Source organism: Metopolophium dirhodum, unplaced genomic scaffold (genome assembly GCF_019925205.1).
Source record: "Metopolophium dirhodum isolate CAU unplaced genomic scaffold, ASM1992520v1 scaffold12, whole genome shotgun sequence".
NCBI classification, from domain to species: Eukaryota; Metazoa; Arthropoda; class Insecta; order Hemiptera; family Aphididae; genus Metopolophium; species Metopolophium dirhodum.
The window spans coordinates 20,666-43,444 of record NW_026869899.1 but is presented as its reverse complement, the minus strand read 5'-3'; the positions used below and the strand labels follow the sequence as shown (position 1 = coordinate 43,444).

General features: G+C 39.4%; 5 protein-coding genes across 5 annotated transcripts; 4 read left to right on the top strand and 1 right to left on the bottom strand.

Moving 5' to 3' along the window:
• The first annotated feature begins 1,135 nt into the window (after positions 1-1,135).
• Positions 1,136-3,603, top strand: LOC132953316 (uncharacterized). Its single transcript, XM_061025825.1, has 3 exons — positions 1,136-1,218; positions 1,928-2,514; positions 3,455-3,603. Exons 1-3 carry the CDS (start codon positions 1,136-1,138, stop codon positions 3,601-3,603), a joined length of 819 nt encoding a protein of 272 aa, XP_060881808.1.
• Positions 3,604-6,852: 3,249 nt separating this feature from the next.
• On the top strand, positions 6,853-9,325 carry LOC132953315 (uncharacterized). The gene is made up of 3 exons (XM_061025824.1): positions 6,853-6,935; positions 7,648-8,234; positions 9,177-9,325. The coding sequence occupies exons 1-3, from the start codon at positions 6,853-6,855 to the stop codon at positions 9,323-9,325; spliced, it is 819 nt and encodes a 272-aa protein (XP_060881807.1).
• Positions 9,326-11,055: 1,730 nt separating this feature from the next.
• On the bottom strand, positions 11,056-11,896 carry LOC132953314 (uncharacterized). The gene is made up of 2 exons (XM_061025823.1): positions 11,610-11,896; positions 11,056-11,551 (listed from the first exon to the last, which is right to left on the bottom strand). The coding sequence occupies exons 1-2, from the start codon at positions 11,894-11,896 to the stop codon at positions 11,056-11,058; spliced, it is 783 nt and encodes a 260-aa protein (XP_060881806.1).
• Positions 11,897-13,458: 1,562 nt separating this feature from the next.
• Positions 13,459-15,127, top strand: LOC132953313 (uncharacterized). Its single transcript, XM_061025822.1, has 2 exons — positions 13,459-14,038; positions 14,979-15,127. The coding sequence occupies exons 1-2, from the start codon at positions 13,459-13,461 to the stop codon at positions 15,125-15,127; spliced, it is 729 nt and encodes a 242-aa protein (XP_060881805.1).
• A 3,245-nt stretch (positions 15,128-18,372) lies between these two features.
• Positions 18,373-20,843, top strand: LOC132953312 (uncharacterized). Its single transcript, XM_061025820.1, has 3 exons — positions 18,373-18,455; positions 19,168-19,754; positions 20,695-20,843. Exons 1-3 carry the CDS (start codon positions 18,373-18,375, stop codon positions 20,841-20,843), a joined length of 819 nt encoding a protein of 272 aa, XP_060881803.1.
• Positions 20,844-22,779: the final 1,936 nt, after the last annotated feature.

Genomic DNA, 22,779 nt, shown 5'->3' with positions numbered 1-22,779 from the left:
CAGATTTTTCTCGGCTGAGAACTCAAGTCAAAAGCAGGCAGCCCACGCCTTTAAGTCGTCGAGGTGGCCTTCTGTTCGTTTGAACGCTAGCGGAGGTCTCGCTGCGCCGACCATTATGAGTATGTCATCGTGACTTTCGAGGTCTTCGATTGGAGGAAGTGAGCGTAGATCGGCGTCATGGCGACCTTCCACAACGTCGGACCAAGCTGTGACCCCTGTGGGCAGCCGCGTTCCAATCGGCGGGGCGGTAGTGTACTCCTTCCATTCGAAGTCAGCTCATCTGTGTTCAAGATATGAGCACACGATTCTCGAAGTCCCTAGCGACGCGCCCATTTCGACCAGCCTTAACAGCAGCGGTGACCATTTGACGTTGTCAAAGGCCCCCGAGATGTCAAGGAAGGTGCCGAATATGTACCGTGCTTTGGATGAATCCACCCACTGGTTGACGCTCTCTAAGGCGCTGATTGTCGATTTACCAGTGGTGAACCCATGTTGCTCATCGTGCGAGTCGAGGTCAGTCTCATCGGTTATATTTTTAATAATCAGGGACTCGAGTGCTTTGCCAAGTGACGGTGGGAGGCTGATGGGTCTGTATGATTTGACCTGACTCGGGTCCTTATCCCCTGGTTTTTGGGATTATAATCAATCTGGCGGCTTTCCACGAGTCAGGGAACACGCCGTCCTGTAGGCACCAACCATAAAGTTTGGATACAGGGTCCCTGATGGCTGGCCATGCCTTTCGGAGTATGCCCGCAGTTATGCCATCCGCGCCGGGGGCGCTGTTCAGCACATTAAAGACAGTGATAATGCCTCGCCTAGAATTATGTGCAGCACTGTTGGGTAGCAAGTTGATGACGGTTGTAGTCCAATCGTTAAATGATATTCTTAAATTTGATCGGATTCTAATGTAGTCAGACTCATCTATTGTATTAAGTTGGATTCGAAATGAAGGTGTTACAGATACTTGGAAAATTTTCGTGGCAAATCGTATTGAAGAAATCCGGGAACTAAACAAACAAACATGATTGGTGGCACATTTATGGGATGGATAATCCGGTGGATTTCATTTCTCGTGGATTAGGGCGTCGCAGATAATATCACTAATTGTACTCAGTGATGGAGTGGACTTCCAGGGATGATACAACCAGAAACCGAATGGACAAAACAAAAGTTATTTAACAATGAAGAGGAACCTGTAAACAGCGTAAGACAGTTAAGGTATTACACTTCCACACCAAGAGTCAAAAGGAATTTCAGGATATCATTAATACATTTTCGAAACTAGAACGGTTGTAACGGATGACAGCGATATTCCGAGCAGTTACTCGAAAGAAATACCGCCTGACTGGACATTTGAATGTCGAGGAAGTAAAACGAGGGTTGATGTACTGGGTAAAAATTATTCAAGCTCAAGCGTTTGCAACTGAAATTGCCCAGTTGAACATTTGAAATGTTTAAATAACAGCAAATTACAATCATAAGTTCCATTCATCGACGACTATAATGTATTGAGGGTTGGAAGTCGGCTACAAAATTCAAACAAGCAATATGAGGCACGTCATCCCATTTTTCTGCCTTCTACAGCATAGTTGGTGGAACTAATTACGGACAGGGAACACTGACGGTTTATCCATGCCAGACCACAGCAAAAAGTAGCTAGTTTGCAAAGAAAATATAAGATTCCGGGCTTTCGCAGTGTTATTCAAAAGATAATTTTTAAATGTATCCCATGCTATAGATGGAAAGTACAAGCTTCCGAGCAGCTAATGGGCTCCCTTCCTGTTAATTGAGCTAATTCATCTTCAATATTTCTTGTGTGTGGAGTCGATTATGCTGGTCCTTTTCAAGTGCACTTCGATTCACGCATATCAAAACATATATATATATAAATCGTATGTCGCCTTATTTGTATGTTTTACGACAAAAGCACTGAATTATTTCACACTGCGTTACGGATATTCATCGAAAGACGCGGGTGTCCATTACATATACATTCTGATAATGAGCGAAATTTCGTTGGAGCATCGGCACAACATAAGAACTTTTTCGGATCAAGGGAATTCAAACAAAATATTAATGCATACACAATTCAAGCTGGAATTGATCGGTCATTCATTCCACCGCATTCCCCACATGTGGGTGGACTATGGCGAGCAGGAGTAAAACCTATGAAATTCCATCATTTACGAAGAAGTTTAGGAGAGTCTATATTAAAAGACCGGGAAGCCAAAACTTTGCTATCACAGATGGAAACAGTATTAAACTCAAGGACTTTAACTCCCGCATCAACACACGATGGTGACAAGAAAGCACTGACCCCGGGTCACTTAATTATAGGAAAACCTTTAACCGCATTACCGGAGACCAATTACCTCGATATAAAAGCTCCGAGCCTTCGTTGGCACATGGTACAGCAACTGATACAAGGATTTTGGAAAAGATGGCGGACGGAGTATCTTCAGTCATTACAAGTACGCCACAAATGGACTCAGACTGAAGCGAATCTCAAAGTTGGTATTATATTATAAAATAAATGTTAAGGATTTCTAAAATTACCGTATTGCCAAATAATTTGATATTGTACACATAATCATGTAATTTTTCCCAAAAAGTTGTGCAATAAGCATCAATTAAGAACAATGAACAGACAGCTAGTGATACCAACACTTTTATAATGGTTTCAATATTAAAAAAAGAAACTGCCAGTAGCCATAAAATAACTGAATGGTGAGACAACAAGGAAGTGAACATAGTGATTGGATACACTATGATAAATCCACATACTTGAAGAGCTCTTATATGTCAAAACAATTAAATCAAATTAATTTTAAAAAACTTTTGCTAGTGATTAATATATTACCTATTGAGTGAAGAAGCACACAAAGACATTATTAATAATGGATTAACCACATAGTGGATATAATGCAGTAGGACAGCACATAGTAAACAAACATTACGATAGAGTCTTATAAAGCGCTTTTCTGGATCTAAACCTGTTAGTCCACTCTGCAAAGCTAGTATATAAAAGAATACTGCAGGAATTGTTCCAATGCTTTTGTCATCCACAACATCCGTTAACAGTACCTAAATAAATATTATGTTAAAACATCTGAAAATTGAACTACATGTCCTGCATCTTACTCATTGGATGAATGCCCCTATATAATGACAAAAATATGATACAAAACGTGTCATTCCTAAAACGGCCGTAAATGTGTCGTATCCTTTAATCAACACATTTTTCACAACTCTAACCAAAGTTTCAATTTGTATATCCATATCAGTTATCAGGTATAGAAACTGTTATAGTACTCGTAATGCCCAAAATATTGGTAGAACACTTGAAACGTTGAGACGATTCCATTCCACTTTCAGAACATCAACCACATTCACAACCCATGTTCACTCGTATACGGCTATATTAATTACGAATTAAATTTGTAATTGTTAATAGATGCAGCCATAATGTTTTCAGCATTGTCATCAGCAATGGCGATTATGTTGATAATTCTGTTACTCTATTCAACAAAACATGTATCCGTGTACCAGGTAAACAATGCAATGGTTAAAGTAGGAATACTAAAGCTTAATCTGAAAGCCTGAAATATTTAATACATTATTTTTTATGCAGATGAATGTTAGTTAGATTGTAAAGGTACTTTTAATAAACTGTAAAACTATAGTTGAAAATAAATAAATATTATTAAATAATTATCATTATCACATCAGTTTACAATTTATTAAAATCCGAATAAATCTTTCATCTGAATAAAAAAATAATGTATTATATATTTCAGGCTTTCAGATTAAGCTTTAGTATTCCTACTTTAACCATTGCATTTTTTACCTGGTACACGGATACATGTTTTGTTGAATAGAGTAACAGAATAATCAACATAATCGCCATTGTTTATCATGCTGAAAACATTATGGCTGCATCTATTTACAATTACAAATTTAATTCGTAATTAATATAGCCGTATACGAGTGAACATGGGTTGTGAATGTGGTTGATGTTCTAAAGTGGAATGGAATCGTCTCAACGTTTCAAGTGTTCTACCAATATTTTGGGCATTACGAGTACTATAACAGTTTCTATACCTGATAACTGATATGGATATACAAATTGAAACTTTGGTTAGAGTTGTGAAAAATGTGTTGATTAAAGGATACGACACATTTACGGCCGTTTTAGGAATGACACGTTTTGTATCATATTTTTGTCATTATATAGGGGCATTCATCCAATGAGTAAGATGCAGGACATGTAGTTCAATTTTCAGATGTTTTAACATAATATTTATTTAGGTACTGTTAACGGATGTTGTGGATGACAAAAGCATTGGAACAATTCCTGCAGTATTCTTTTATATACTAGCTTTGCAGAGTGGACTAACATGTTTAGATCCAGAAAAGCGCTTTATAAGACTCTATCGTAATGTTTGTTTACTATGTGCTGTCCTACTGCATTATATCCACTATGTGGTTAATCCATTATTAATAATGTCTTTGTGTGCTTTTTCACTCAATAGGTAATATATTAATCACTAGCAAAAGTTTTTTAAAATTAATTTGATTTAATTGTTTTGACATATAAGAGCTCTTCAAGTATGTGGATTTATCATAGTGTATCCAATCACTATGTTCACTTCCTTGTTGTCTCACCATTCAGTTATTTTATGGCTACTGGCAGTTTCTTTTTTTAATATTGAAACCATTATAAAAGTGTTGGTATCACTAGCTGTCTGTTCATTGTTCTTAATTGATGCTTATTGCACAACTTTTTGGGAAAAATTTGAATAAAAGGATAATTTTATTTATTTAGTCAGTGCGGTTGGTGAGGGCTTCTTTAGCAAATACAGTTTAATGTTTCGTATGTCCTCTTCGTGGAGAGGAACGTTCCGTCTCCTGGTGGCCAAGGTATGCCTTCTTCTTCGAAGACGTCCTTAAGACTGGCCCTGGCGCGCCTCGTCCTTGGGCAGAACCACAAGACGTGTCTGACCGTCTCTGGCTTTCTGTCGCAGGCGCAGATCGGGTCATTGGATAGCTTGAAACCACGGAGCTTGCCCCTGAAGTCGCCGTGGCCCTTGAGGAACTGGACGATATTATGGTCAAGGACCAGTGGGAGATTGAGTCTATCCCGAACCGAGGGTATCATGAACTTAGTCCATTTTCCTTTTTCAGTCGTGTCGTATCTGGTTTGCCATTCTGTCATAAGATTATTCGATTTGAGAGCCAGCTCTTCTTCGGTGATCTTAACAGTGGCTCTGTGTGTCCTTAAGGCCTGTTGTCTAACTTCCAGGTCGAGTGGAACTGTTCTGGCTACTACTGCCGGACAGTTCGTGGATGACGTTTTGTAGGCCCCCTTTATGGCCAGTAGCGGTGCCCTCTGAGCGCTGAGGTGTTTCTTTCGATTCTTCTCGAGTTTGGCTCCGTTCGCCCAAATTTCTGAGGCGTAAGTTACCCTGGGCAGGAACACGCCTCTGTAAATCATTCTGGCTGCCGTGTTTTTCATTCTCCAATTGGCGGAGTAAAGGTTCCTGAGTCTCCTATAGAGGCTGGCAGATTTGGAGCTGATGGCCACCACGTGATCCCAATAGCTCTTTCGGGGATCAATGTATTTCGCCGTTGACGCCGAAGCGATTCTCGGGGCTAAATCTGCTGAGCCGAAGCCCACCGAGTAACCAGGCTTGAGGCCACCCTTTAGCGATAGGAACAGATTTTTCTCGGCTGAGAACTCAAGTCAAAAGCAGGCAGCCCACGCCCTTTAAGTCGTCGAGGTGGCCTTCTGTTCGTTTGAACGCTAGCGGAGGTCTCGCTGCGCCGACCATTATGAGTATGTCATCGTGACTTTCGAGGTCTTCGATTGGAGGAAGTGAGCGTAGATCGGAGTCATGGCGACCTTCCACAACGTCGGACCAAGCTGTGACCCCTGTGGGCAGCCGCGTTCCAATCGGCGGGGCGGTAGTGTACTCCTTCCATTTCGAAGTCAGCTCATCTGTGTTCAAGATATGAGCACACGATTCTCGAAGTCCCTAGCGACGCGCCCATTTCGACCAGCCTTAACAGCAGCGGTGACCATTTGACGTTGTCAAAGGCCCCCGAGATGTCAAGGAAGGTGCCGAATATGTACCGTGCTTTGGATGAATCGACCCACTGGTAGACGCTCTCTAAGGCGCTGATTGTCGATTTACCAGTGGTGAACCCATGTTGCTCATCGTGCGAGTCGAGGTCAGTCTCATCGGTTATATTTTTAATAATCAGGGACTCGAGTGCTTTGCCAAGTGACGGTGGGAGGCTGATGGGTCTGTATGATTTGACCTGACTCGGGTCCTTATCCCCCTGGTTTTGGGATTATAATCAATCTGGCGGCTTTCCACGAGTCAGGGAACACGCCGTCCTGTAGGCACCAACCATAAAGTTTGGATACAGGGTCCCTGATGGCTGGCCATGCCTTTCGGAGTATGCCCGCAGTTATGCCATCCGCGCCGGGGGCGCTGTTCAGCACATTAAAGACAGTGATAATGCCTCGCCTAGAATTATGTGCAGCACTGTTGGGTAGCAAGTTGATGACGGTTGTAGTCCAATCGTTAAATGATATTCTTAAATTTGATCGGATTCTAATGTAGTCAGACTCATCTATTGTATTAAGTTGGATTCGAAATGAAGGTGTTACAGATACTTGGAAAATTTTCGTGGCAAATCGTATTGAAGAAATCCGGGAACTAACAAAACAAACATGATTGGTGGCACATTTATGGGATGGATAATCCGGTGGATTTCATTTCTCGTGGATTAGGCGTCGCAGATAATATCACTAATTGTACTCAGTGATGGAGTGGACTTCCAGGGATGATACAACCAGAAACCGAATGGACAAAACAAAAGTTATTTAACAATGAAGAGGAACCTGTAAACAGCGTAAGACAGTTAAGGTATTACACTTCCACACCAAGAGTCAAAAGGAATTTCAGGATATCATTAATACATTTTCGAAACTAGAACGGTTGTAACGGATGACAGCGTATCTATTCCGAGCAGTTACTCGAAAGAAATACCGCCTGACTGGACATTTGAATGTCGAGGAAGTAAAACGAGGGTTGATGTACTGGGTAAAAATTATTCAAGCTCAAGCGTTTGCAACTGAAATTGCCCAGTTGAACATTTGAAATGTTTAAATAACAGCAAATTACAATCATAAGTTCCATTCATCGACGACTATAATGTATTGAGGGTTGGAAGTCGGCTACAAAATTCAAACAAGCAATATGAGGCACGTCATCCCATTTTTCTGCCTTCTACAGCATAGTTGGTGGAACTAATTACGGACAGGGAACACTGACGGTTTATCCATGCCAGACCACAGCAAAAAGTAGCTAGTTTGCAAAGAAAATATAAGATTCCGGGCTTTCGCAGTGTTATTCAAAAGATAATTTTTAAATGTATCCCATGCTATAGATGGAAAGTACAAGCTTCCGAGCAGCTAATGGGCTCCCTTCCTGTTAATTGAGCTAATTCATCTTCAATATTTCTTGTGTGTGGAGTCGATTATGCTGGTCCTTTTCAAGTGCACTTCGATTCACGCATATCAAAACATATATATATATAAATCGTATGTCGCCTTATTTGTATGTTTTACGACAAAAGCACTGAATTATTTCACACTGCGTTACGGATATTCATCGAAAGACGCGGGTGTCCATTACATATACATTCTGATAATGAGCGAAATTTCGTTGGAGCATCGGCACAACATAAGAACTTTTTCGGATCAAGGGAATTCAAACAAAATATTAATGCATACACAATTCAAGCTGGAATTGATCGGTCATTCATTCCACCGCATTCCCCACATGTGGGTGGACTATGGCGAGCAGGAGTAAAACCTATGAAATTCCATCATTTACGAAGAAGTTTAGGAGAGTCTATATTAAAAGACCGGGAAGCCAAAACTTTGCTATCACAGATGGAAACAGTATTAAACTCAAGGACTTTAACTCCCGCATCAACACACGATGGTGACAAGAAAGCACTGACCCCGGGTCACTTAATTATAGGAAAACCTTTAACCGCATTACCGGAGACCAATTACCTCGATATAAAAGCTCCGAGCCTTCGTTGGCACATGGTACAGCAACTGATACAAGGATTTTGGAAAAGATGGCGGACGGAGTATCTTCAGTCATTACAAGTACGCCACAAATGGACTCAGACTGAAGCGAATCTCAAAGTTGGTATTATATTATAAAATAAATGTTAAGGATTTCTAAAATTACCGTATTGCCAAATAATTTGATATTGTACACATAATCATGTAATTTTTCCCAAAAAGTTGTGCAATAAGCATCAATTAAGAACAATGAACAGACAGCTAGTGATACCAACACTTTTATAATGGTTTCAATATTAAAAAAAGAAACTGCCAGTAGCCATAAAATAACTGAATGGTGAGACAACAAGGAAGTGAACATAGTGATTGGATACACTATGATAAATCCACATACTTGAAGAGCTCTTATATGTCAAAACAATTAAATCAAATTAATATTTAAAAAACTTTTGCTAGTGATTAATATATTACCTATTGAGTGAAGAAGCACACAAAGACATTATTAATAATGGATTAACCACATAGTGGATATAATGCAGTAGGACAGCACATAGTAAACAAACATTACGATAGAGTCTTATAAAGCGCTTTTCTGGATCTAAACCTGTTAGTCCACTCTGCAAAGCTAGTATATAAAAGAATACTGCAGGAATTGTTCCAATGCTTTTGTCATCCACAACATCCGTTAACAGTACCTAAATAAATATTATGTTAAAACATCTGAAAATTGAACTACATGTCCTGCATCTTACTCATTGGATGAATGCCCCTATATAATGACAAAAATATGATACAAAACGTGTCATTCCTAAAAACGGCCGTAAATGTGTCGTATCCTTTAATCAACACATTTTTCACAACTCTAACCAAAGTTTCAATTTGTATATCCATATCAGTTATCAGGTATAGAAACTGTTATAGTACTCGTAATGCCCAAAATATTGGTAGAACACTTGAAACGTTGAGACGATTCCATTCCACTTTCAGAACATCAACCACATTCACAACCCATGTTCACTCGTATACGGCTATATTAATTACGAATTAAATTTGTAATTGTTAATAGATGCAGCCATAATGTTTTCAGCATTGTCATCAGCAATGGCGATTATGTTGATAATTCTGTTACTCTATTCAACAAAACATGTATCCGTGTACCAGGTAAACAATGCAATGGTTAAAGTAGGAATACTAAAGCTTAATCTGAAAGCCTGAAATATTTAATACATTATTTTTTATGCAGATGAATGTTAGTTAGATTGTAAAGGTACTTTTAATAAACTGTAAAACTATAGTTGAAAATAAATAAATATTATTAAATAATTATCATTATCACATCAGTTTACAATGTAAAACTATAGTTGAAAATAAATAAATATTATTAAATAATTATCATTATCACATCAGTTTACAATTTATTAAAAGTCCGAATAAATCTTTCATCTGAAGTAAAAAATAATGTATTATATATTTCAGGCTTTCAGATTAAGCTTTAGTATTCCTACTTTAACCATTGCATTTTTTTACCTGGTACACGGATACATGTTTTGTTGAATAGAGTAACAGAATAATCAACATAATCGCCATTGTTTATCATGCTGAAAACATTATGGCAGTGCATCTATTTACAATTACAAATTTAATTCGTAATTAATATAGCCGTATACGAGTGAACATGGGTTGTGAATGTGGTTGATGTTCTAAAGTGGAATGGAATCGTCTCAACGTTTCAAGTGTTCTACCAATATTTTGGGCATTACGAGTACTATAACAGTTTTCTATACCTGATAACTGATATGGATATACAAATTGAAACTTTGGTTAGAGTTGTGAAAAATGTGTTGATTAAAGGATACGACACATTTACGGCCGTTTTAGGAATGACACGTTTTGTATCATATTTTTTGTCATTATATAGGGGCATTCATCCAATGAGTAAGATGCAGGACATGTAGTTCAATTTTCAGATGTTTTAACATAATATTTATTTAGGTACTGTTAACGGATGTTGTGGATGACAAAAGCATTGGAACAATTCCTGCAGTATTCTTTTATATACTAGCTTTTGCAGAGTGGACTAACATGTTTAGATCCAGAAAAAGCGCTTTATAAGACTCTATCGTAATGTTTGTTTACTATGTGCTGTCCTACTGCATTATATCCACTATGTGGTTAATCATTATTAATAATGTCTTTGTGTGCTTTTTCACTCAATAGGTAATATATTAATCACTAGCAAAAGTTTTTTAAAATTAATTTGATTTAATTGTTTTGACATATAAGAGCTCTTCAAGTATGTGGATTTATCATAGTGTATCCAATCACTATGTTCACTTCCTTGTTGTCTCACCATTCAGTTATTTTATGGCTACTGGCAGTTTCTTTTTTTAATATTGAAACCATTATAAAAGTGTTGGTATCACTAGCTGTCTGTTCATTGTTCTTAATTGATGCTTATTGCACAACTTTTTGGGAAAAATTTTGAATAAAAGGATAATTTTTATTTATTTAGTCAGTGCGGTTGGTGAGGGCTTCTTTAGCAAATACAGTTAATGTTTTCGTATGTCCTCTTCGTGGAGAGGAACGTTCCGTCTCCTGGTGGCCAAGGTATGCCTTCTTCTTCGAAGACGTCCTTAAGACTGGCCCTGGCGCGCCTCGTCCTTGGGCAGAACCACAAGACGTGTCTGACCGTCTCTGGCTTTCTGTCGCAGGCGCAGATCGGGTCATTGGATAGCTTGAAACCACGGAGCTTGCCCCTGAAGTCGCCGTGGCCCTTGAGGAACTGGACGATATTATGGTCAAGGACTCAGTGGGAGATTGAGTCTATCCCGAACCGAGGGTAATCATGAACTTAGTCCATTTCTCCTTTTTCAGTCGTGTCGTATCTGGTTTGCCATTCTGTCATAAGATTATTCGATTTGAGAGCCAGCTCTTCTTCGGTGATCTTAACAGTGGCTCTGTGTGTCCTGTAAGGCCTGTTGTCTAACTTCCAGGTCGAGTGGAACTGTTCTGGAGCTACTACTGCCGGGACAGTTCGTGGATGACGTTTGTGTAGGCCCCCTTTTATGGCCAGTAGCGGTGCCCTCTGAGCGCTGAGGTGTTTCTTTCGATTCTTCTCGAGTTTGGCCTCCGTTCGCCCAAATTTCTGAGGCGTAAGTTACCCTGGGCAGGAATACGCCTCTGTAAATCATTCTGGCTGCCGTGTTTTTCATTCTCCAATTGGCGGAGTAAAGGTTCCTGAGTCTCCTATAGAGGCTGGCAGATTTGGAGCTGATGGCCACCACGTGATCCCAATAGCTCTTTCGGGGATCAATGTATTTCGCCGTTGACGCCGAAGCGATTCTCGGGGCTAAATCTGCTGAGCCGAAGCCCACCGAGTAACCAGGCTTGAGGCCACCCTTTAGCGATAGGAACAGATGTTTCTCGGCTGAGAACTCAAGTCTAAAAGCAGGCAGCCCACGACTTTAAGTCGTCGAGGTGGCCTTCTGTTCGTTTGAACGCTAGCGGAGGTCTCGCTGCGCCGACCATTATGAGTATGGTCATCGGTGACTTTCGAGGTCTTCGATTGGAGGAAAGTGAGCGTAGATCGAGCGTCATGGCGACCTTCCACAACGTCGGACCAAGCTGTGACCCCTGTGGGGCAGCTCGCGTTCCAATCGGCGGGGCGGTAGTGTACTCCTTCCATTTCGAAGTCAGCTCATCTGTGTTCAAGATATGAGCAGCACGATTCTCGAAGTCCCTAGCGACGCGCCCATTTCGACCAGCCTTAACAGCAGCGGTGACCATTTGACGTTGTCAAAGGCCCCCGAGATGTCAAGGAAGGTGCCGAAATATGTACCGTTGCTTTGGATGAATCGACCCACTGGTAGACGCTCTCTAAGGCGCTGATTGTCGATTTACCAGTGGTGAACCCATGTTGCTCATCGTGCGAGTCGAGGTCAGGTCTCATCGGGTTATATTTTTAATAATCAGGGACTCGAGTGCTTTGCCAAGTGACGGTGGGAGGCTGATGGGTCTGTATGATTTTGACCTGACTCGGGTCATTATCCCCTGGTTTTGGGATTATAATCAATCTGGCGGCTTTCCACGAGTCAGGGAACACGCCGTCCTGTATGGCACCAACCATAAAGTTTGGATACAGGGTCCCTGATGGCTGGCCATGCCTTTTCGGAGTATGCCCGCAGTTATGCCATCCGCGCCGGGGGGCGCTGTTCAGCACATTAAAGACAGTGATAATGCCTCGCCTAGAATTATGTGCAGCCACTGTTGGGTAGCAAGTTGATGACGGTTGTAGTCCAATCGTTAAATGATATTCTTAAATTTGATCGGATTCTAATGTAGTCAGACTCATCTATTGTATTAAGTTGGATTCGAATGAAGGTGTTACAGATACTTGGAAAATTTTCGTGGCAAATCGTATTGAAGAAATCCGGGAACTAACAAACAAACATGATTGGTGGCACATTTATGGGATGGATAATCCGGTGGATTTCATTTCTCGTGGATTAGGCGTCGCAGATAATATCACTAATTGTACTCAGTGATGGAGTGGACTTCCAGGGATGATACAACCAGAAACCGAATGGACAAAACAAAAGTTATTTAACAATGAAGAGGAACCTGTAAAACAGCGTAAGACAGTTTAGGTATTACACTTCCACACCAAGAGTCAAAAGGAATTTCAGGATATCATTAATACATTTTCGAAACTAGAAACGGTTTGTAACGGATGACAGCGTATCTATTCCGAGCAGTTACTCGAAAGAGAATACCGCCTGACTGGACATTTGAATGTCGAGGAAGTAAAACGAGGGTTGATGTACTGGGTAAAAATTATTCAAGCTCAAGCGTTTGCAACTGAAATTGCCCAGTTGAACATTTGAAATGTTTAAATAAACAGCAAATTACAATCATAAGTTCCATTCATCGACGACTATAATGTATTGAGGGTTGGAAGTCGGCTACAAATTCAAACAAGCAATATGAGGCACGTCATCCCATTTTTCTGCCTTCTACAGCATAGTTGGTGGAACTAATTACGGACAGGGAACACTGACGAGTTTATCCATGCCAGACCACAGCAAAAAGTAGCTAGTTTGCAAAGAAAATATAAGATTCCGGGCTTTCGCAGTGTTATTCAAAAGATAATTTTTAGAAATGTATCCCATGCTATAGATGGAAAGTACAAGCTTCCGAGCAGCTAATGGGCTCCCTTCCTGTTAATTGAGCTAATTCATCTTCAATATTTCTTGTGTGTGGAGTCGATTATGCTGGTCCTTTTCAAGTGCACTTCGATTCACGCATATCAAACATATATATATATATAAATCGTATGTCGCCTTATTTGTATGTTTTACGACAAAAGCACTGAATTATTTCACACTGCGTTACGGATATTCATCGAAAGAACTGATAATGAGCGAAATTTCGTTGGAGCATCGGCACAACATAAGAACTTTTTCGGATCAAGGGAATTCAAACAAAATATTAATGCATACACAATTCAAGCTGGAATTGATCGGTCATTCATTCCACCGCATTCCCCACATGTGGGTGGACTATGGCGAGCAGGAGTAAAACCTATGAAATTCCATCATTTACGAAGAAGTTTAGGAGAGTCTATATTAAAAGACCGGGAAGCCAAAACTTTGCTATCACAGATGGAAACAGTATTAAACTCAAGGACTTTAACTCCCGCATCAACACACGATGGTGACAAGAAAGCACTGACCCCGGGTCACTTAATTATAGGAAAACCTTTAACCGCATTACCGGAGACCAATTACCTCGATATAAAAGCTCCGAGCCTTCGTTGGCACATGGTACAGCAACTGATACAAGGATTTTGGAAAAGATGGCGGACGGAGTATCTTCAGTCATTACAAGTACGCCACAAATGGACTCAGACTGAAGCGAATCTCAAAGTTGGTATTATATTATAAAATAAATGTTAAGGATTTCTAAAATTACCGTATTGCCAAATAATTTGATATTGTACACATAATCATGTAATTTTTCCCAAAAAGTTGTGCAATAAGCATCAATTAAGAACAATGAACAGACAGCTAGTGATACCAACACTTTTATAATGGTTTCAATATTAAAAAAAGAAACTGCCAGTAGCCATAAAATAACTGAATGGTGAGACAACAAGGAAGTGAACATAGTGATTGGATACACTATGATAAATCCACATACTTGAAGAGCTCTTATATGTCAAAACAATTAAATCAAATTAATTTTAAAAAACTTTTGCTAGTGATTAATATATTACCTATTGAGTGAAGAAGCACACAAAGACATTATTAATAATGGATTAACCACATAGTGGATATAATGCAGTAGGACAGCACATAGTAAACAAACATTACGATAGAGTCTTATAAAGCGCTTTTCTGGATCTAAACCTGTTAGTCCACTCTGCAAAGCTAGTATATAAAAGAATACTGCAGGAATTGTTCCAATGCTTTTGTCATCCACAACATCCGTTAACAGTACCTAAATAAATATTATGTTAAAACATCTGAAAATTGAACTACATGTCCTGCATCTTACTCATTGGATGAATGCCCCTATATAATGACAAAAATATGATACAAAACGTGTCATTCCTAAAACGGCCGTAAATGTGTCGTATCCTTTAATCAACACATTTTTCACAACTCTAACCAAAGTTTCAATTTGTATATCCATATCAGTTATCAGGTATAGAAACTGTTATAGTACTCGTAATGCCCAAAATATTGGTAGAACACTTGAAACGTTGAGACGATTCCATTCCACTTTCAGAACATCAACCACATTCACAACCCATGTTCACTCGTATACGGCTATATTAATTACGAATTAAATTTGTAATTGTTAATAGATGCAGCCATAATGTTTTCAGCATTGTCATCAGCAATGGCGATTATGTTGATAATTCTGTTACTCTATTCAACAAAACATGTATCCGTGTACCAGGTAAACAATGCAATGGTTAAAGTAGGAATACTAAAGCTTAATCTGAAAGCCTGAAATATTTAATACATTATTTTTTATGCAGATGAATGTTAGTTAGATTGTAAAGGTACTTTTAATAAACTGTAAAACTATAGTTGAAAATAAATAAATATTATTAAATAATTATCATTATCACATCAGTTTACAATTTATTAAAATCCGAATAAATCTTTCATCTGAATAAAAAATAATGTATTATATATTTCAGGCTTTCAGATTAAGCTTTAGTATTCCTACTTTAACCATTGCATTTTTTACCTGGTACACGGATACATGTTTTGTTGAATAGAGTAACAGAATAATCAACATAATCGCCATTGTTTATCATGCTGAAAACATTATGGCTGCATCTATTTACAATTACAAATTTAATTCGTAATTAATATAGCCGTATACGAGTGAACATGGGTTGTGAATGTGGTTGATGTTCTGAAAGTGGAATGGAATCGTCTCAACGTTTCAAGTGTTCTACCAATATTTTGGGCATTACGAGTACTATAACAGTTTCTATACCTGATAACTGATATGGATATACAAATTGAAACTTTGGTTAGAGTTGTGAAAAATGTGTTGATTAAAGGATACGACACATTTACGGCCGTTTTAGGAATGACACGTTTTGTATCATATTTTTGTCATTATATAGGGGCATTCATCCAATGAGTAAGATGCAGGACATGTAGTTCAATTTTCAGATGTTTTAACATAATATTTATTTAGGTACTGTTAACGGATGTTGTGGATGACAAAAGCATTGGAACAATTCCTGCAGTATTCTTTTATATACTAGCTTTGCAGAGTGGACTAACATGTTTAGATCCAGAAAAGCGCTTTATAAGACTCTATCGTAATGTTTGTTTACTATGTGCTGTCCTACTGCATTATATCCACTATGTGGTTAATCCATTATTAATAATGTCTTTGTGTGCTTTTTCACTCAATAGGTAATATATTAATCACTAGCAAAAGTTTTTTAAAATTAATTTGATTTAATTGTTTTGACATATAAGAGCTCTTCAAGTATGTGGATTTATCATAGTGTATCCAATCACTATGTTCACTTCCTTGTTGTCTCACCATTCAGTTATTTTATGGCTACTGGCAGTTTCTTTTTTTAATATTGAAACCATTATAAAAGTGTTGGTATCACTAGCTGTCTGTTCATTGTTCTTAATTGATGCTTATTGCACAACTTTTTGGGAAAAATTTGAATAAAAGGATAATTTTATTTATTTAGTCAGTGCGGTTGGTGAGGGCTTCTTTAGCAAATACAGTTAATGTTTCGTATGTCCTCTTCGTGGAGAGGAACGTTCCGTCTCCTGGTGGCCAAGGTATGCCTTCTTCTTCGAAGACGTCCTTAAGACTGGCCCTGGCGCGCCTCGTCCTTGGGCAGAACCACAAGACGTGTCTGACCGTCTCTGGCTTTCTGTCGCAGGCGCAGATCGGGTCATTGGATAGCTTGAAACCACGGAGCTTGCCCCTGAAGTCGCCGTGGCCCTTGAGGAACTGGACGATATTATGGTCAAGGACCAGTGGGAGATTGAGTCTATCCCGAACCGAGGGTATCATGAACTTAGTCCATTTTCCTTTTTCAGTCGTGTCGTATCTGGTTTGCCATTCTGTCATAAGATTATTCGATTTGAGAGCCAGCTCTTCTTCGGTGATCTTAACAGTGGCTCTGTGTGTCCTTAAGGCCTGTTGTCTAACTTCCAGGTCGAGTGGAACTGTTCTGGCTACTACTGCCGGACAGTTCGTGGATGACGTTTTGTAGGCCCCCTTTATGGCCAGTAGCGGTGCCCTCTGAGCGCTGAGGTGTTTCTTTCGATTCTTCTCGAGTTTGGCTCCGTTCGCCCAAATTTCTGAGGCGTAAGTTACCCTGGGCAGGAACACGCCTCTGTAAATCATTCTGGCTGCCGTGTTTTTCATTCTCCAATTGGCGGAGTAAAGGTTCCTGAGTCTCCTATAGAGGCTGGCAGATTTGGAGCTGATGGCCACCACGTGATCCCAATAGCTCTTTCGGGGATCAATGTATTTCGCCGTTGACGCCGAAGCGATTCTCGGGGCTAAATCTGCTGAGCCGAAGCCCACCGAGTAACCAGGCTTGAGGCCACCCTTTAGCGATAGGAACAGATTTTTCTCGGCTGAGAACTCAAGTCAAAAGCAGGCAGCCCACGCCTTTAAGTCGTCGAGGTGGCCTTCTGTTCGTTTGAACGCTAGCGGAGGTCTCGCTGCGCCGACCATTATGAGTATGTCATCGTGACTTTCGAGGTCTTCGATTGGAGGAAGTGAGCGTAGATCGGCGTCATGGCGACCTTCCACAACGTCGGACCAAGCTGTGACCCCTGTGGGCAGCCGCGTTCCAATCGGCGGGGCGGTAGTGTACTCCTTCCATTTCGAAGTCAGCTCATCTGTGTTCAAGATATGAGCACACGATTCTCGAAGTCCCTAGCGACGCGCCCATTTCGACCAGCCTTAACAGCAGCGGTGACCATTTGACGTTGTCAAAGGCCCCCGAGATGTCAAGGAAGGTGCCGAATATGTACCGTGCTTTGGATGAATCGACCCACTGGTAGACGCTCTCTAAGGCGCTGATTGTCGATTTACCAGTGGTGAACCCATGTTGCTCATCGTGCGAGTCGAGGTCAGTCTCATCGGTTATATTTTTAATAATCAGGGACTCGAGTGCTTTGCCAAGTGACGGTGGGAGGCTGATGGGTCTGTATGATTTGACCTGACTCGGGTCCTTATCCCCTGGTTTTGGGATTATAATCAATCTGGCGGCTTTCCACGAGTCAGGGAACACGCCGTCCTGTAGGCACCAACCATAAAGTTTGGATACAGGGTCCCTGATGGCTGGCCATGCCTTTCGGAGTATGCCCGCAGTTATGCCATCCGCGCCGGGGGCGCTGTTCAGCACATTAAAGACAGTGATAATGCCTCGCCTAGAATTATGTGCAGCACTGTTGGGTAGCAAGTTGATGACGGTTGTAGTCCAATCGTTAAATGATATTCTTAAATTTGATCGGATTCTAATGTAGTCAGACTCATCTATTGTATTAAGTTGGATTCGAAATGAAGGTGTTACAGATACTTGGAAAATTTTCGTGGCAAATCGTATTGAAGAAATCCGGGAACTAACAAACAAACATGATTGGTGGCACATTTATGGGATGGATAATCCGGTGGATTTCATTTCTCGTGGATTAGGCGTCGCAGATAATATCACTAATTGTACTCAGTGATGGAGTGGACTTCCAGGGATGATACAACCAGAAACCGAATGGACAAAACAAAAGTTATTTAACAATGAAGAGGAACCTGTAAACAGCGTAAGACAGTTAAGGTATTACACTTCCACACCAAGAGTCAAAAGGAATTTCAGGATATCATTAATACATTTTCGAAACTAGAACGGTTGTAACGGATGACAGCGTATCTATTCCGAGCAGTTACTCGAAAGAAATACCGCCTGACTGGACATTTGAATGTCGAGGAAGTAAAACGAGGGTTGATGTACTGGGTAAAAATTATTCAAGCTCAAGCGTTTGCAACTGAAATTGCCCAGTTGAACATTTGAAATGTTTAAATAACAGCAAATTACAATCATAAGTTCCATTCATCGACGACTATAATGTATTGAGGGTTGGAAGTCGGCTACAAAATTCAAACAAGCAATATGAGGCACGTCATCCCATTTTTCTGCCTTCTACAGCATAGTTGGTGGAACTAATTACGGACAGGGAACACTGACGGTTTATCCATGCCAGACCACAGCAAAAAGTAGCTAGTTTGCAAAGAAAATATAAGATTCCGGGCTTTCGCAGTGTTATTCAAAAGATAATTTTTAAATGTATCCCATGCTATAGATGGAAAGTACAAGCTTCCGAGCAGCTAATGGGCTCCCTTCCTGTTAATTGAGCTAATTCATCTTCAATATTTCTTGTGTGTGGAGTCGATTATGCTGGTCCTTTTCAAGTGCACTTCGATTCACGCATATCAAAACATATATATATATAAATCGTATGTCGCCTTATTTGTATGTTTTACGACAAAAGCACTGAATTATTTCACACTGCGTTACGGATATTCATCGAAAGACGCGGGTGTCCATTACATATACATTCTGATAATGAGCGAAATTTCGTTGGAGCATCGGCACAACATAAGAACTTTTTCGGATCAAGGGAATTCAAACAAAATATTAATGCATACACAATTCAAGCTGGAATTGATCGGTCATTCATTCCACCGCATTCCCCACATGTGGGTGGACTATGGCGAGCAGGAGTAAAACCTATGAAATTCCATCATTTACGAAGAAGTTTAGGAGAGTCTATATTAAAAGACCGGGAAGCCAAAACTTTGCTATCACAGATGGAAACAGTATTAAACTCAAGGACTTTAACTCCCGCATCAACACACGATGGTGACAAGAAAGCACTGACCCCGGGTCACTTAATTATAGGAAAACCTTTAACCGCATTACCGGAGACCAATTACCTCGATATAAAAGCTCCGAGCCTTCGTTGGCACATGGTACAGCAACTGATACAAGGATTTTGGAAAAGATGGCGGACGGAGTATCTTCAGTCATTACAAGTACGCCACAAATGGACTCAGACTGAAGCGAATCTCAAAGTTGGTATTATATTATAAAATAAATGTTAAGGATTTCTAAAATTACCGTATTGCCAAATAATTTGATATTGTACACATAATCATGTAATTTTTCCCAAAAAGTTGTGCAATAAGCATCAATTAAGAACAATGAACAGACAGCTAGTGATACCAACACTTTTATAATGGTTTCAATATTAAAAAAAGAAACTGCCAGTAGCCATAAAATAACTGAATGGTGAGACAACAAGGAAGTGAACATAGTGATTGGATACACTATGATAAATCCACATACTTGAAGAGCTCTTATATGTCAAAACAATTAAATCAAATTAATTTTAAAAAACTTTTGCTAGTGATTAATATATTACCTATTGAGTGAAGAAGCACACAAAGACATTATTAATAATGGATTAACCACATAGTGGATATAATGCAGTAGGACAGCACATAGTAAACACACATTACGATAGAGTCTTATAAAGCGCTTTTCTGGATCTAAACCTGTTAGTCCACTCTGCAAAGCTAGTATATAAAAGAATACTGCAGGAATTGTTCCAATGCTTTTGTCATCCACAACATCCGTTAACAGTACCTAAATAAATATTATGTTAAAACATCTGAAAATTGAACTACATGTCCTGCATCTTACTCATTGGATGAATGCCCCTATATAATGACAAAAATATGATACAAAACGTGTCATTCCTAAAACGGCCGTAAATGTGTCGTATCCTTTAATCAACACATTTTTCACAACTCTAACCAAAGTTTCAATTTGTATATCCATATCAGTTATCAGGTATAGAAACTGTTATAGTACTCGTAATGCCCAAAATATTGGTAGAACACTTGAAACGTTGAGACGATTCCATTCCACTTTCAGAACATCAACCACATTCACAACCCATGTTCACTCGTATACGGCTATATTAATTACGAATTAAATTTGTAATTGTTAATAGATGCAGCCATAATGTTTTCAGCATTGTCATCAGCAATGGCGATTATGTTGATAATTCTGTTACTCTATTCAACAAAACATGTATCCGTGTACCAGGTAAACAATGCAATGGTTAAAGTAGGAATACTAAAGCTTAATCTGAAAGCCTGAAATATTTAATACATTATTTTTTATGCAGATGAATGTTAGTTAGATTGTAAAGGTACTTTTAATAAACTGTAAAACTATAGTTGAAAATAAATAAATATTATTAAATAATTATCATTATCACATCAGTTTACAATTTATTAAAATCCGAATAAATCTTTCATCTGAATAAAAAATAATGTATTATATATTTCAGGCTTTCAGATTAAGCTTTAGTATTCCTACTTTAACCATTGCATTTTTTACCTGGTACACGGATACATGTTTTGTTGAATAGAGTAACAGAATAATCAACATAATCGCCATTGTTTATCATGCTGAAAACATTATGGCTGCATCTATTTACAATTACAAATTTAATTCGTAATTAATATAGCCGTATACGAGTGAACATGGGTTGTGAATGTGGTTGATGTTCTGAAAGTGGAATGGAATCGTCTCAACGTTTCAAGTGTTCTACCAATATTTTGGGCATTACGAGTACTATAACAGTTTCTATACCTGATAACTGATATGGATATACAAATTGAAACTTTGGTTAGAGTTGTGAAAAATGTGTTGATTAAAGGATACGACACATTTACGGCCGTTTTAGGAATGACACGTTTTGTATCATATTTTTGTCATTATATAGGGGCATTCATCCAATGAGTAAGATGCAGGACATGTAGTTCAATTTTCAGATGTTTTAACATAATATTTATTTAGGTACTGTTAACGGATGTTGTGGATGACAAAAGCATTGGAACAATTCCTGCAGTATTCTTTTATATACTAGCTTTGCAGAGTGGACTAACATGTTTAGATCCAGAAAAGCGCTTTATAAGACTCTATCGTAATGTTTGTTTACTATGTGCTGTCCTACTGCATTATATCCACTATGTGGTTAATCCATTATTAATAATGTCTTTGTGTGCTTTTTCACTCAATAGGTAATATATTAATCACTAGCAAAAGTTTTTTAAAATTAATTTGATTTAATTGTTTTGACATATAAGAGCTCTTCAAGTATGTGGATTTATCATAGTGTATCCAATCACTATGTTCACTTCCTTGTTGTCTCACCATTCAGTTATTTTATGGCTACTGGCAGTTTCTTTTTTTAAAATTGAAACCATTATAAAAGTGTTGGTATCACTAGCTGTCTGTTCATTGTTCTTAATTGATGCTTATTGCACAACTTTTTGGGAAAAATTTGAATAAAAGGATAATTTTATTTATTTAGTCAGTGCGGTTGGTGAGGGCTTCTTTAGCAAATACAGTTAATGTTTCGTATGTCCTCTTCGTGGAGAGGAACGTTCCGTCTCCTGGTGGCCAAGGTATGCCTTCTTCTTCGAAGACGTCCTTAAGACTGGCCCTGGCGCGCCTCGTCCTTGGGCAGAACCACAAGACGTGTCTGACCGTCTCTGGCTTTCTGTCGCAGGCGCAGATCGGGTCATTGGATAGCTTGAAACCACGGAGCTTGCCCCTGAAGTCGCCGTGGCCCTTGAGGAACTGGACGATATTATGGTCAAGGACCAGTGGGAGATTGAGTCTATCCCGAACCGAGGGTATCATGAACTTAGTCCATTTTCCTTTTTCAGTCGTGTCGTATCTGGTTTGCCATTCTGTCATAAGATTATTCGATTTGAGAGCCAGCTCTTCTTCGGTGATCTTAACAGTGGCTCTGTGTGTCCTTAAGGCCTGTTGTCTAACTTCCAGGTCGAGTGGAACTGTTCTGGCTACTACTGCCGGACAGTTCGTGGATGACGTTTTGTAGGCCCCCTTTATGGCCAGTAGCGGTGCCCTCTGAGCGCTGAGGTGTTTCTTTCGATTCTTCTCGAGTTTGGCTCCGTTCGCCCAAATTTCTGAGGCGTAAGTTACCCTGGGCAGGAACACGCCTCTGTAAATCATTCTGGCTGCCGTGTTTTTCATTCTCCAATTGGCGGAGTAAAGGTTC

Bases quoted from the DNA above. Each gene is read 5' to 3' on its own strand.
- LOC132953314 (XM_061025823.1), bottom strand. From the start codon at position 11,896: ATGGTCACCGCTGCTGTTAAGGCTGGTCGAAATGGGCGCGTCGCTAGG. The intron at 11,552-11,609 runs GTTCAAACGAAC...GCCTGCTTTTAG, and splicing joins GCAGCGAGACCTCCGCTAGC to ACTTGAGTTCTCAGCCGAGA.
- LOC132953312 (XM_061025820.1), top strand. From the start codon at position 18,373: ATGATACAACCAGAAACCGAATGGACAAAACAAAAGTTATTTAACAAT. The intron at 18,456-19,167 runs GTATTACACTTC...TTACGACAAAAG, and splicing joins AACAGCGTAAGACAGTTAAG to CACTGAATTATTTCACACTG. The intron at 19,755-20,694 runs GTATTATATTAT...AATTGTTAATAG, and splicing joins TGAAGCGAATCTCAAAGTTG to ATGCAGCCATAATGTTTTCA.
- LOC132953316 (XM_061025825.1), top strand. From the start codon at position 1,136: ATGATACAACCAGAAACCGAATGGACAAAACAAAAGTTATTTAACAAT. The intron at 1,219-1,927 runs GTATTACACTTC...TTACGACAAAAG, and splicing joins AACAGCGTAAGACAGTTAAG to CACTGAATTATTTCACACTG. The intron at 2,515-3,454 runs GTATTATATTAT...AATTGTTAATAG, and splicing joins TGAAGCGAATCTCAAAGTTG to ATGCAGCCATAATGTTTTCA.
- LOC132953315 (XM_061025824.1), top strand. From the start codon at position 6,853: ATGATACAACCAGAAACCGAATGGACAAAACAAAAGTTATTTAACAAT. The intron at 6,936-7,647 runs GTATTACACTTC...TTACGACAAAAG, and splicing joins AACAGCGTAAGACAGTTAAG to CACTGAATTATTTCACACTG. The intron at 8,235-9,176 runs GTATTATATTAT...AATTGTTAATAG, and splicing joins TGAAGCGAATCTCAAAGTTG to ATGCAGCCATAATGTTTTCA.
- LOC132953313 (XM_061025822.1), top strand. From the start codon at position 13,459: ATGTTTTACGACAAAAGCACTGAATTATTTCACACTGCGTTACGGATA. The intron at 14,039-14,978 runs GTATTATATTAT...AATTGTTAATAG, and splicing joins TGAAGCGAATCTCAAAGTTG to ATGCAGCCATAATGTTTTCA.